The 12800-nt window shown below is 66.2% G+C and overlaps 4 protein-coding genes across 4 annotated transcripts in view; 2 read left to right on the forward strand and 2 right to left on the reverse strand.

Annotated features, from left to right (window-relative positions):
• Positions 1 to 3450, reverse strand: part of F751_5820 (Fanconi anemia group D2 protein) — a gene marked incomplete at both ends in the record, with an annotated part of 8945 nt that extends 5495 nt beyond the window's left edge. Inside the window, 7 exons of the mRNA XM_011398339.1 lie at positions 199 to 684; positions 1022 to 1245; positions 1487 to 1624; positions 1848 to 2002; positions 2180 to 2594; positions 2780 to 3070; positions 3220 to 3450. Coding sequence (XP_011396641.1) covers positions 199 to 684; positions 1022 to 1245; positions 1487 to 1624; positions 1848 to 2002; positions 2180 to 2594; positions 2780 to 3070; positions 3220 to 3450 — 1940 coding nt within the window. The remainder of the gene's footprint in view (positions 1 to 198; positions 685 to 1021; positions 1246 to 1486; positions 1625 to 1847; positions 2003 to 2179; positions 2595 to 2779; positions 3071 to 3219) is intronic.
• A 742-nt stretch (positions 3451 to 4192) lies between these two features.
• On the forward strand, positions 4193 to 4803 carry F751_5821 (Chaperone protein DnaJ; the record flags this gene model as incomplete). The annotated part of the gene is made up of 2 exons (XM_011398340.1): positions 4193 to 4370; positions 4553 to 4803. 2 exons carry the CDS (start codon positions 4193 to 4195, stop codon positions 4801 to 4803), a joined length of 429 nt encoding a protein of 142 aa, XP_011396642.1.
• Positions 4804 to 5011: 208 nt separating this feature from the next.
• On the forward strand, positions 5012 to 9656 carry F751_5822 (Putative tartrate transporter; the record flags this gene model as incomplete). The annotated part of the gene is made up of 10 exons (XM_011398341.1): positions 5012 to 5189; positions 5372 to 5596; positions 5820 to 6046; positions 6977 to 7142; positions 7391 to 7768; positions 8035 to 8199; positions 8339 to 8497; positions 8665 to 8919; positions 9189 to 9437; positions 9583 to 9656. The coding sequence occupies 10 exons, from the start codon at positions 5012 to 5014 to the stop codon at positions 9654 to 9656; spliced, it is 2076 nt and encodes a 691-aa protein (XP_011396643.1).
• Positions 9657 to 9870: 214 nt separating this feature from the next.
• Positions 9871 to 12634, reverse strand: F751_5823 (Small RNA degrading nuclease 5; the record flags this gene model as incomplete). Its single annotated transcript, XM_011398342.1, has 5 exons — positions 9871 to 10030; positions 10244 to 10476; positions 10735 to 11105; positions 11311 to 11947; positions 12275 to 12634. The coding sequence occupies 5 exons, from the start codon at positions 12632 to 12634 to the stop codon at positions 9871 to 9873; spliced, it is 1761 nt and encodes a 586-aa protein (XP_011396644.1).
• Between the last annotated feature and the right edge of the window lie 166 nt (positions 12635 to 12800).

Genomic DNA, 12800 nt, shown 5'->3' on the forward strand with positions numbered 1-12800 from the left:
GCGGGTCTGCCATGTGCGCCGTGACCGAGGCTCATGAAGCACCGCCGACGCTGCATGTATGGGCCAGGAGACCCATGCCGTTCCCGTGCCAGGTTCTTCGAGACCGAGGCCCCACCCTGCCCCACTCCACTCTCCAGACACCAGACCACCAGCCTCCCGCGCGCCCTCAGGAGGCACCATCGCCTCGTGCACACCCACCCGTGGCTGCGCCCGGCGTCGCAGCCCAGCTCCCGGGACAGCAGGGGCAGGATGCCCACGGCGATGCCCGAGGCGCCGCCGTCCAGGTCCCACCAGCAGGCAGCCGTCACGGGACCACCGCCCAGCCTCGCCTGCGGCGGGGCCCCGCCCGGCGCCGGCGCGTCCACGACGTAGGTGCCGTCCATGAGCCCCGTCAGCAGGTCGGCCACGTCGGCCAGCAGGGCGGGGTCTATGCCCCCCAGCCCGGGGTCGCCGGCCGCCAGGCCCCGGCACAGGGCGCTGAAGGCCGGGGGGGCGCGGCACTCGGCCACCAGCAGCTGCAGCAGGCGGCGGGCCGCAGCCAGCGCGGGGGCCGGCCCGCCCCGGGCGCCCAGCCGCCGCACGGCGGCCAGGCCCAAAGTCAGGCTGCCCGCCTGCTCCTCGGGGTCTATGCTGGCCAGGCCCCCCTGCACCGCGCCCGTCAAACTGGCAAGCAAGGCCTCGGACCTGCGTGTGAGTGTGGCGGGGGGTGAGTGGGGGGGTGAACGGCGTCCAGGCAGGCGGTGAGTGGGCATGGGGGCGAGGGAAGCGGGCCAGTCGCAGGAGAGTGCCCAAGGCGATACGGCAAGAGGATTTCATGACATGCCGCATGGCCCAAACCACGGCAGCTGCCGGGACAGAGCAGGGCCTGAAAGTCTGCATGCGTGGAGACATGCAGCCGTTCACCTGTCGCCCGATCTGGACCACCAGAACGCACATGAGACCACGACGCTCAGCTGCAACCACCAGGGCCCTTGCCCTGCCCCTTCCATGTCTCCCCACCCCACCCCACTCGGACGCTCACTCCGGGGCTTCACAGGCCAGCAGCGACCCCAGCACCTCCGCCAGGCGTTGCTGTAAGGGGCCGGGCAGGTCGAGAGCCAGGCGCACCAGGCCCCGGGCGTAGGCCGCCTGGCGCAACAGGGTCCGGGGCCGCTCGGACGCGACGTGCTGCAGCGTGGAAAGCGCGGCGTGGCACTGCGCGCGCTGGCCGCTGCCCAGGTGGGCGTGCAGCGCGACCAGCAGGGCCTGCAGGAGACGAAGGTTGTGAGGGAAAGGGTTGAGGAGATGGGGCTGGAGCCTGGGGAGCGGGAATGGGGAGGGAGAGCCACGGAGTGACTCAGGCACCTGAACGGAAATCAGCGCTGGTCAGCTTGTGCACTGATGAGGCCCCAGAATGGCTGTGATGGATGGGCACTGGCGCATGCCTTCAACAATCCCGGTCCACCCTGACACCTCCCGCGGTCCCCACTTCACCCCCAAACCCTACCTCCTGCTGGTCCTCTTCGTCAAACTCCGAGCACAGCGTGCACATCATGTCCACGCCTGCCGTGCACGACAGGCTGGTGCACCGCATCAGGGCTTGCACGATGCTCAGGAGCACCGGGAAGGTGCTGGCCAGTGCAGCCTGGGGAGGGGATGTAGAGCGGGAGAAGGATCTGGAGGGACGTCCTGAGTGTTACATTACATTGCACTCAGTAGCCCAGGGGATCCGTGACGTGCTGAACCCTGTGGACCCCTCCCACAAGGGGTCAGCCCGGGTGAAGCACAAAGCATACCGCTGCCCTGTCGAATCGCAACCAGAAAGGTATCTGGCTCCCCTCACCCCTCTGCCACAGGCCTTGGCTCACCTTGTGCCCCTGGACCGCCCCCTTCAGCCACTCCACACCCGCTGGCAGTGCCATGAACTTGAGCAGCACACCCTCTGCCAGTCTCCGGTGAGGCTGGCCCAGCGCGCACAGGAGGATCGCCCACCAAGCATCCAGGGTGCTCAACCCCGCCATCGCTGTGCCGGAATCAAAGAGACGCAGGATGTATTGGATGAGTACTTTCCAGCTGTGTCTGGCATAGGTATAGCCACGCACGCGGCGCGCCGCTTCAGCCTCAAGGTCCTCCAGTGATAAGGGCCTCCCAGGTAACAGCATGCCCACCCTGCCGCTCCAGCACCCCCACGCCACCTCACCATCCAGGGCGCCAAGACGCTTGCGCACTGCCACCGGCAGCTCGGCCCGCCACTGCAGCGCCTGGAGCATCGCCCTCGAAACCTCACAGTCGGGAGAGTCCTCCGCCTGGCTGGTGCAGCGGCCCGCGGAGCGACGCCGCCGGTCGGGACCGCCGGCCCCCACCTGGCCCTGGCCGCCCAGGCGCACAGAGGTGGCCAGCCTCGCCAGCACGTCCGGCAGCGCGTCCTCCGCGGCGGAAGTCAGCAGGAAGCTGAGGATGGGCGCCTGTTCGGAGGCGTCCGTCCCCAGGCGCGAGAGGAGGGACGCGCCTATGGTGCGGTGGAGGTCGGGGTTCAGTCCCAGCATGCCCAGCGCGCCCAGCACGGAGGCCAGCGGCGCCGGGCAGCTGGGTTCCAGGAGGGCCGCCACGGCCTCCTGGCCATGTGCAGAGGGTAGGGAAGCTGAGGGGGGCGAAGGCTGCCAGGAGGCATGCGGTTTGCAGGCCTGGAATGTGGACCAGGACGCGCGGCAAGACCTGGGCACATGGTAATATGACCTGTGTCAAAGTGTGATGTGCCCTCGCCCCTGCAAGATCCACATCAGCGACATCAGTCCCTCACCTGAAGCTGGCCGGGGGCGATGATCTCGGGGATGAGTCCTGCGATGGCGGCCCCAGCCTCGGCATGCACGGAGGGCAGCACCTCGAGGAGGCAGTCTGCCAGCAGCCGGGCGTCTGCCACCCTCTCAAGCCACTTGAGCTGGCCCAGGAGCAGGAGGGACTGGTCCTGGTGTGCGGCGGGGCTGTTGCAGAGTTGGGGCAGCTGCTGGAGCAGGGGCGGCGCCAGGAGGGGCTGCAGGCTGAGCGTGCTCAGCATGACGCGCACCAGGGTGTCCCCATTGTCCACCGCGTCCTGGGTGGAGAGGAAGGAAGGTGCGTGTGGCAAGGGGGAAATACACAGAAAGAGGCAGTGTGGTCCAGCAAATGTCATCAAGCGGGGACGAGGAGAGCGCCATGGGCAGCTTTTTGCATTGAGAAGCACCCGGATCTGACTCCCAGTACCTTTCTGGCCAGGAGCAGGGGCGACAGCGCTGCCGTCAGGACGTCGGCGTCCTCGCACAGACGCTCGACATGCTCGGCCACTGCGGCGGCAAGGGTGCCATTGAGGGCGAGGGCCTTGTCTAGCCCCCGCCGAAATGAACGGACATCAGGCACTTCGAATGCCGGGGTCCCCAGTCCATCGGTCACCAGCTTGCATCCCAGGCTGTCGAGCTGTGGGAGGCGCATGGGCATGACTGGCGCATGTCTCGGGGAGAGGGGAGGGGCATGCACACCTGCCTTGCCTTCAGAGCCAGCCAGAGCACTCCTCCGCAGCTTTAAACACTCACGAGTTCCTCGGGCGATGCATGCGCTGCGCGATAAGCGTTGTTTCCCACATTTTCGACGTTTGCCGGCGGTCCATTGCTTTTGCGAGCGACATCCATCCCTGCGATTTCAGAGAGGTGGCAAGTCCGGTGCCACGCTCAGCAGAGGGGGGCGCAACGGTCTAGGACGATCCACACATCACTCGCCTCCGTATCAAGGGCATGAGAGCTTCACACAGCTGTACAAAACTTTGCGTCTGCCGTATCGGCGCCTGTCGTATCATAATCTGAATCCGTCCTCTGCCCCGCGCTGCGCGTGCTGCGCTAGCATGGGCACGGAAACTGGAAAGTACCCTCAGAGGACAGGACTCCGCTAACAGATCAAACATACAACTCGCGGCACATGGCAGCGCCCGTCTGACCCTGTATCACCTGTACAAATCTAGAGTTCCAGATCCGTCGACCAGCGCGTCATGGCCCCGCTTTCCGGTGTTCCTTGCCAACGACACCAGCCGAGCAGGGGAGTCCATGGCGTAGATTCTAGCTGTGCAGCCCCACTTCAGCTGCACCAGATCGCACACAGGGGGGTCCCTGGGTGCAGCCAGCACAGGTCCGGTGCGCGAGGGCCCAAGTTGCATCCTGTCTCGCACTGGCGCACGCATGCCGTCCGCATGGCGGACAGCGACACCGAGACTCAGGATGACTACTACTCGGTCCTCGGGATCTCCAGCGCGGCCTCTGTCAAGGACATCAAGCGTGCCTTCCGCGTCATCGTCAAGGATCACCACCCAGACATCTCCATGGACGAGGAGGCCACCGACTTTCAGATCTTCCTCAATGATGTTTACGGTGGGAGGGGATGCTCTGGGGCTGGATGATAGAAATCAGGGCCTGCGGCATGTCACCAGTGCAATCGTCTTGACTTCCTTTCCCAGAAAGAGCGAGGCGTGACCTCGGCATGTTTGTGATCATGTGTGCTGGGCCATGCCACCCCGTCCCTCCCACCACACACAAACCATATGGCGGTGCAGAGACGCTGATGGACCCGGAGAAGAGGGCAGAGTACGATGCGATCTCGGGGTTCCAGCTGGGCGGCACCAATCCCTTCCGCGACGTGCATGCTGAGCGCGACCAGGTGTTCGTGGATGAGTTCTCGTGCATCGGCTGCCGCAACTGCAACAACGTCTGCCCCCGGACCTTTGAGATGGAGGACGAGTACGGCCGCGCCCGAGTGGTCGACCAGGGCCTGGACACCGGTGAGCAGATCGCTCTCTTGATTTGAGGGAGGGGGGGTGCGGGGGGAAGGGCGGGGGTTCAGTGGGTTGCGGGGTTGAGGATGGCCGCCGGTATGTTTCAACGTGGTGCTCCCGGATGCGGCTCCGGGGGCATGCCTTAGACACAGGGGGGTCCCTGGGTGCAGCCAGCACAGGTCCGGTGCGCGAGGGCCCAGGTTGCATCCTGTCTCGCACTGGCGCACGCATGCCGTTCGCATGGCGGACAGCGACACCGAGACTCAGGATGACTACTACTCGGTTCTCGGGATCTCCAGCGCGGCCTCTGTCAAGGACATCAAGCGTGCCTTCCGCGTCATCGTCAAGGATCACCACCCAGACATCTCCATGGACGAGGAGGCCACCGACTTTCAGATCTTCCTCAATGATGTTTACGGTGGGAGGGGATGCTCTGGGGCTGGATGATAGAAATCAGGGCCTGCGGCATGTCACCAGTGCAATTGTCTTGACTTCCTTTCCCAAAAAGAGCGAGGCGTAATCTCGGCATGTTTGTGATCATGTGTGCTGGGCCATGCCACCCCGTCCCTCCCACCACACACAAACCATATGGCGGTGCAGAGACGCTGATGGACCCGGAGAAGAGGGCAGAGTACGATGCGATCTCGGGGTTCAGCTGGGCGGCACCAACCCCTTCCGCGACGTGCATGCTGAGCGCGACCAGGTGTTCGTGGATGAGTTCTCGTGCATCGGCTGCCGCAACTGCAACAACGTCTGCCCCCCGGACCTTTGAGATGGAGGACGAGTACGGCCGCGCCCGAGTGGTCGACCAGGGCCTGGACACCGGTGAGCAGATCGCTCTCTTGATTTGAGGGCGGGGGGTGGCGGGGGGAAGGGCGGGTGTTCAGTGGGTTGCGGGGTTGAGGATGGCCGCCGGTATGTTTCAACGTGGTGCTCCCGGATGCGGCTCGTGTGCCATGCATCAGCCTGGCAGCAGTGGGTGAAACACTATGTCCCCCCCACACACACCCAACCTCCCAACCACGCTGCGCACGCTGTGACCCCGCAGTGCCCCGGGTCCAGGAGGCCATAGACACCTGCCCCGTGTCCTGCATCCACTGGGTGTCGGAGGGGCAGCTGGCGCTGCTGGAGGTGACCATGTCGCGCATGGAGCGGGTGGCTGCCTGGCTCATCCTGACTGGCGGGGGCAAGGGCACCAACATCGACGTGTTCAACGAGGCCAGCGGCGCCTGGGAGAAGCGGCAGGCCGAGCTGCGCGGCGCCGCACAGCGCAGCGTCCTCTCCCGCTTCTGGAAGTCGACGGAGGGGAGCGGGGAGGAGGAGGAGGAGGAGGTCACCTCCAACCCCACGGGGCGACCCTCACGCCGGGGGCAGAAGGCCAGCCCGGCCAGCCTGGCGCGGGCGGCGCGGCGATGGAGGGACTACCAGCGCAAGAAGAGGAACCGGGCCTCCCTCATGCTGCCGGGCCAGTAGGTGGCGGGGTAGAGGGGGGGCGGAGTGCACAGATACTGGCACCATGCCCCATCCCCCTCCTGGCCGCCCACGCCAGTTGCCGAATTCTTTGTCGCCGCCGCCGCACCGCCGGCGATGCTGACGCTGCTAGTAGCAGCGAGGGAGCCTGCCGCGCGTCGGCCCCTGATATTTTAGCCGAGGGTTCCCGGTTCCTGCTCGTCCCCTGTACCACCTCCCACCTCCAAAGAGCTACGCTGTTTGGTGTCCAAGTAGAAACCTGTGGGATGTGCTGTCCCGCTGTACCGTTTTCCCCCCTCCTTTTCCCAGTAGATGTATTTTCCCCTGAATCTCATGAGAAGATAATATGCACCTCTTCGCCTCAAGAAACATGATTGATTGATTGACCGACCGTGTCTGCTTGTCCGTGGCTGCTGAAACTCAGGCCTTGACGCTGGGGTGAGATCGGAGTTTAGCGCCCCGGAGGAGCGCGCTCCCAACCAGGCGGTGATCAGAAGCTCCCAAGCTCCCAGCGCTCGAGTTGTACCAAGATTCCAGTATTTCCCTTCGTTAATATCTGCCCATGTCCGAGCTCCGGTGACCTGCGCCAGCTCGGGGCCATGGGGTCGTTCGAGCAGGGCGACGCTCAAACACTCCAGCTGGAGAAGGTGGGCATGCTGGCGCTGCACATGAGCAATAGGGGGTGATTATCGTTGAAAGGGCTGAATTGAATACGTCCCTCTTGCCACCTCGTAGGAGGTACATGGCGGACGAGTACTGTCCAAACTCAACAACCACGTCATACCCTGGCTGTTCTCCCTGGGCCTCCTGTGCTACCTCGACCGAACCACCCTCAGCTTCGGTGCCATACAGCTCAATCATGACCTGGGGTTCGACTGTGCGACCTATGGCTTCGGCGCTGGTGGGTGTCGAGCGGTGTATTGAGGAGTTTGGCCAGCCATGGGGCTTAATGACCACAAAGGCGAGCCATGAGGCAAACGCAGGAGAACACTGTGTACACGGCCTGGCTTCCTCTCTATCCCAGTGCGCCCAGACGAATGGAATCCACTTTGCAATAGCCAGGCGTGGACCCATCCCACGTCTGTCCTGCCACTGGGCAAGCTGGATTGCCCCCCACACATCCCTTCCCTCAATCAAAAACATGTACAGGCATATTCTTTGTGGGCTACGCCCTCTTCCAGGTTCCGCTGACCCTGGGGCCCCAGCGCTTTGGCAGCCCCGTGTGGCTCACTGGCCTGTGCCTCCTGTGGGGGGTGGTCACCGCCGGCTCCGCCTTCCTCATCCGCGGCCCGCTGTCCTTCTACCTCCTACGCTTCACGCTGGGCCTGGCGGAGTCCAGCGCCTTCCCCACCATGTGGTACCACCTCTCCCTTTTCTACTCCCCCGCCGAGATGGGGGGCGCGTACGCCAAGGTCTCCATCTGCACCAGCATCGCCCAGGTGCTGGGCGCCCCCCTGTCCGCCGGCATCCTGCGCATGAATGGCGTCCTGGGCGTGCACGGCTGGCAGTGGCTCTTCTTCCTGGGAGGTGGGCTTGGCAGGGAGAGGGGGAGGGGGGAGCGTGGGCGTTGAGAGGGATGTCGTCCATATGCCGCGTTTGTGCATCTCTGGTGCGGGAGGCGGCCTGCTCCATGGCGAGCAGGCCTTGTCGACAGGCCATGGAAGCTGAGGCAGGCTGTGTGCCTGTGTGACCTTGTCGCGGGGACTCTCAGGGTGTGACCTACCCCCCTGATGCTCTCAATGATCCCTCTGACATAAATTCGCCCAACGCACCAATCTTCACCATTCCAACAGGGGGAGCCACCTTTTTCTTCGCCATCTTCCTTTGCATGTTTCTGGCCCGTGACCCGCGGTCGGCCTCCTTCCTGACCCCGGAAGAGGCCGGGTGGCTGGACGCGCGGCAGGCGGCGAGCGCCCAGGCCAGCTCCTCCCATCCCAGCAAGCTGCGAGCCATGCTCGGTGAGGACGAGTGTGCACTTGTGTGCAGTCGTGCAGCTGTAAATTCGTCGCGACAAACATGCGTGCCCAGCAGCTGGCCATGCACTGACCTATTGGCCACATGGGGTCGGGATCCTCCCCCCTCGCCCCTCCTTTCCAGACGTGGCACGGGACTGGCGGGTGCTGTACCTGGCCGGCGTCTGGCTGCTCACCGCCTGCGCCATGTTTGGCATCATGTTCTGGGCGCCGCTCCTCATCTCCGACATGTTCAACGCCGGCTCGGCCGCTGCACCCAAGGAAGAGGGCGCCAGCTGTGGAGGTGGGGCCCGGGGGATGCGCATGGATGCTGCCGCGCTGCACGGCGATCGAAACCGCCTCGGCCCAATTCCTGGTAGCCAGCCTCGCCTCCCTCCCAGCCCGCTTCTTATGGACTTCCTCCATCTGATTGTCCCGGAGCCACCTTCCTCCCAACCCGCCCTGGTGCAGGGGGGCACCACGCCGTCGCGTCCACTTCCACCGTGGCGCTCCTCACCACAATGCCATATGTGGCTGCCTCCCTCGGCTCGCTGGCCAATGCCAGGCATGCCGAGGTGAGGAACGAGCGCCGCCTGCACGCAGCCGTACCTCTGGTCGCCGGCGGGGTGCTGCTCGCCGCCACCTTGCCCGTGCACCGCACCCTGGGGCCGGCAGCCGGCTTTGCCTGCCTGGTGATGGCCGCTGGGACCGTGTGGAGCTTCCATGGTGAGCTTTGGGTGTCCTTGTGAAAGGCCTGGCGACAATGTGGGCAGCATGCGTGGTGCGCGACCTGCACAGACCCGCCTGCCTGTTCCGTGCAGCGCTGGGCAGTCAAAAATATGTCAAGATCTGTTGGATCAGGAGGCATTGGAATGTTCTGGCTTCCTCCGCTTGTGATGCGTCTGGGAGGGGCAGAATGAGGCCCTGGCGCCACAAGCCATCTTGCACCCTTCCGCATCCCCTTGCCTCTGAGCCTCCCCACTGCCACGCCACAGGCCCCTTCTTCACCTGGCCGGCCGTCTTCCTCAAGGGCAGCGCCGGGGCAGCAGCGTTTGCACTGATCAACTCTGTGGGGTCCATGGGTGGGTTTGCCGGGCCCTACCTCATCGGCACTCTCTCCCAGCGCCTGGGTGGGTACGGGGCCCCCATGGCGCTGCTGGGGGCACTGCTGGTCATCAGCGGCATAGCCCTGCTGTTCTACCCGGTGCCGGGCTGCACACCAGGGGGGCCGGGCCTGCTGGGGGGTGACGGGGTGGGGGAGAGGGAGAGCCTCAGCCCCATAGCCGGCGTGCACGGGGTCGAGGAGGCCGTTCACACCCGGCTACTCCAGCGGATACCCTCCTCGGATATCGCCGCGAGCCGCGGCCGGCGGCCCGGCAGCTCCAACAGCGCGCGGCAGTTTCAAGATTGACCGGCTCAAGCTGCTGGACGACCACTTCCTTTGCCGAGTCACGCCCATGTAGCACTGCCAATAAAACCTGCTGTCGTGATACCCACTTGCCCCGCGTCTTACCACACACTCCCGACCCTTTTGCCCCGTTGGCGGACTCTGTTGTTGCACAGGCAGGGGGAGAAGCTATTGCAACGGGCGTAGACAAGGGATACGACACGGATTGCTGGTATCTGTGTATTGAATGGGCCAAGGGCGGCTGGTCCCATCGCGGGCCTCCTCGCGGGTCACTCCGCGTTCGGGGTGGTCAGCAGGGCGCAGAAGCCCCTGCTCGCCGTCGCCGCCAGACGCTCGATGGCCGGGTCTGCCGCCGCCGCGGCACGCTGCGCGGTCAGCCCCGCGCCCTGGCAGTCCTTGCGGGCCCGCAGCGAGTCGCCGTACAGCGTCCTGGACGAGGGTGGTGTAGGTTTGGGGAGGAGCATGAGAGGAAGGCCAGCGCCAGGGCCCCAGGAAGATCCCAGGCCTTTGCTGGGCATCTTTGTCCACCCACACGAGGCCCGTCGCTCGCCTGCACCCCGGCCAGTGACACCCCGAGCCCGCATCGCACTCTCGCAGCCGCGGGTGCGCAGCAGCCCCTCTCCGGCAAGAGGAGTTCCGCACCTGCACAGGACCGTGTTCCCCGCCCCACTCAGGAGCAGGCAGAGGGTTTGCGGGGGGAGGGCCCGCACCACCGCCGCCACGCGGCGCGCCGTCTCCTGGACCAGCGGCTCCACGCCCCCCGCCGCGGCGGCAGCACAAGCCGTGGCGCAGCCCTCCCTGTCCGAGAAGTCCAGGGCGCGCGCCTCGCGCTCCTGCCGCTCGGCCACGTCGCTGAGTGAGGCGAAGACAAAGTGCTGGGGTGGAGGACCTCGCGCTCTCGGAGTCGACTGGGCATTGCCTTCAGCGCCCTCGTCCTGCACCCCTGGGTCAGCGCCGCCGCCGTCTCCGGCCCCGCCGCCGGCGCAGGCCAGCGCTCGGTTCAGCCCCCGCACCACCGCGTCGTCGTCCTCGCAGGCGAGCGCCGCCGCAGCGCCCGCAGCGTGCAGCGCCAGGACCTCGGGCCGGTCGACCAGAGTCAGGCGCGGCGCGCCCGGCCCCCGCCCACCCAGCACATCCAGCAGGTGAGCGTGGGCGGGGCCGGCGCGCGCCAGCACGCCCAGCGTGGGCCCCGCATCCGTCTTGAGGCGCAGCAGGCGCAGCGCGGCCGCCGCGTCCTCGCGCGAGTCGTGCGCGCCGGCCTGGATGGCGGCGCGCAGGTGCTGGCTGGCCAGGTGGCGGAGGGAGGGTCGGTGCGCCGGCCCGCGCGGGCGTGGGAAGAGCAGCGCCGTGTCCAGGCAGCGCGCGTGCACCAGCCGCAGCGCACGCAGGTCGTTCTCCAGTGTGTGTCCCACCAGCCAGGTCTGGGGGCCCAGGTGGGGGCGCAGAGCGCGCCACACGTCCGCCACGCGCGTCGTCACCCCCTCCAGCATCTCCGCCGTGATGCCTGGCGCGGTGCGGGTGCGGTGAGGGGGGTGGGTGCGGCGGGGGCGCACGCGGACGGTGAAGGTGGGCAGCACGGCGCTGTGCATGCCGGGGACGGCATGGGGCGCGCCGGCCCGCCGAAAGAACACGCCGCACTCCCACACAACCCCCCACCCCTGCCGCCGCCGACCCCAGTCCGCCCCACTCGCCAGGCCCCACACCCCTACCGCTGTACTGGGTGTTGTAGTCCAGGATGGGGACGTCCGGCACCACCAGCTCGTCCAGCAGGACCCGCTCGTCGTCGCCGTGCAGCAGCGTCACGCGCGTCAGCTCCAGGCCGCGGGCCGTGATGCACATCTCGCAGTCCACCGCCACGAGGGAAGCCTGCCCGGGCAGCTCTGAGAGAGGGGGGGGGAGGGGAGGGGGGGCGATGGAGGGTGATGAAGTGATGGGTGGCGGGCAAGGGTGTGTGCTGAACGCTCCTGCCCAGGCCCGAATCCACCAGACCAGCTCACTCGGGAAGTCGGCGGTGGAGGCATAGCCCTCCGGGACATGTGTGGCCCCGCTTTCCTCGCACCCCGGATACCCTGCAGCCGCCATCTGGCGGGCGGTGGCGGCGTAGAACTCGAGTGGGCGGGGGCCGGGGGCAGAGACTTGGCCGTCCTCTCCCTCACGCCCACGCTTGGGGCGGGCGACGGTGACCAGGTTGGCCAGGGTCTGCGATGGGACCTCCAGCCGTGCCCCGGAGTGCAGCTGCATCACGGACAATGGGGTGGACGGTTGCAGGGCCTCCAGGACTGCGTCACGCTGCGCCCAGCCGATGCCGGGCAGGCACAGCAGCAGCACCGTCGAGGGCGGTCCGCCCTGGAGGGTATCGGAGTGAGGTTGAGGGTGCTTGGTTTGGGAAACGAGAGCTGGGGCTGCGGATGATACTGGTGCCAGGGAGTCCCCCGACCTGGAAGCACAGACGACCATGAGCCCTCCAAGTCACAAGGCAATCGATGTGTGGCAGCCTGAGACCACCCCTCGATCACATCACAGGAATCACCCCCCAATGCATCTTTCCTCGAAAGCCACCACCAGGCCCATTCCCCGCCTCACCACGATGGCAAAGTTCTTTGGCGCCGGAGATCCCAAACACAAGTGGAGGATGAGACTCTGCACATCTGGCAGTGTGGTGCCTCTGGGAACCTCGTGAACGCTCAGGCTGGGCACCGGAGTGGAGCCGGCAGACTCCCTGTGTGCCAGTAAAGCAGGGGGCGCGTAGTCGTCCTCGTTCTGGCGGCACCCCAGCCTCAGCGTCTGGGACAGCCAGTTGTAGTGCACCAGGGCAGGGGCCACGCCTGCCTGGGACTCCAGCTTCTTGCAGATCCTGTTGAAGGGCTCATCCCCCAGCAGGATGTGTGTCGCCCCCGCCTGGTGGCGCAGGAGGGTCCCACCTGCGGCCGGGACGTTCACCGCCCAAAGCTTCTTGCGCGCCGGTCGCAGGGGGATGCGGGCGCCCTCCGAAATGAACACCTGCGAGGAGGTGCACTGGTTACACATGCGCATGTGTGCAATATACAGTCGTCCGCGGCGTGCAGCTGGGTCCCATCCTCGTTACGTGCCTGTACTCCGGCCAGCATGGGAAGTGCGACACCCGTGGGGGTGGGGTGCCCTTCACTCCCCTGCATGGCATTTGCCGGTCATTGCGCACACAATCCCAAACAGGAAATTT

This window comes from Auxenochlorella protothecoides (assembly GCF_000733215.1).
Source record: "Auxenochlorella protothecoides strain 0710 unplaced genomic scaffold scaffold70, whole genome shotgun sequence".
NCBI classification, from domain to species: Eukaryota; Viridiplantae; Chlorophyta; class Trebouxiophyceae; order Chlorellales; family Chlorellaceae; genus Auxenochlorella; species Auxenochlorella protothecoides.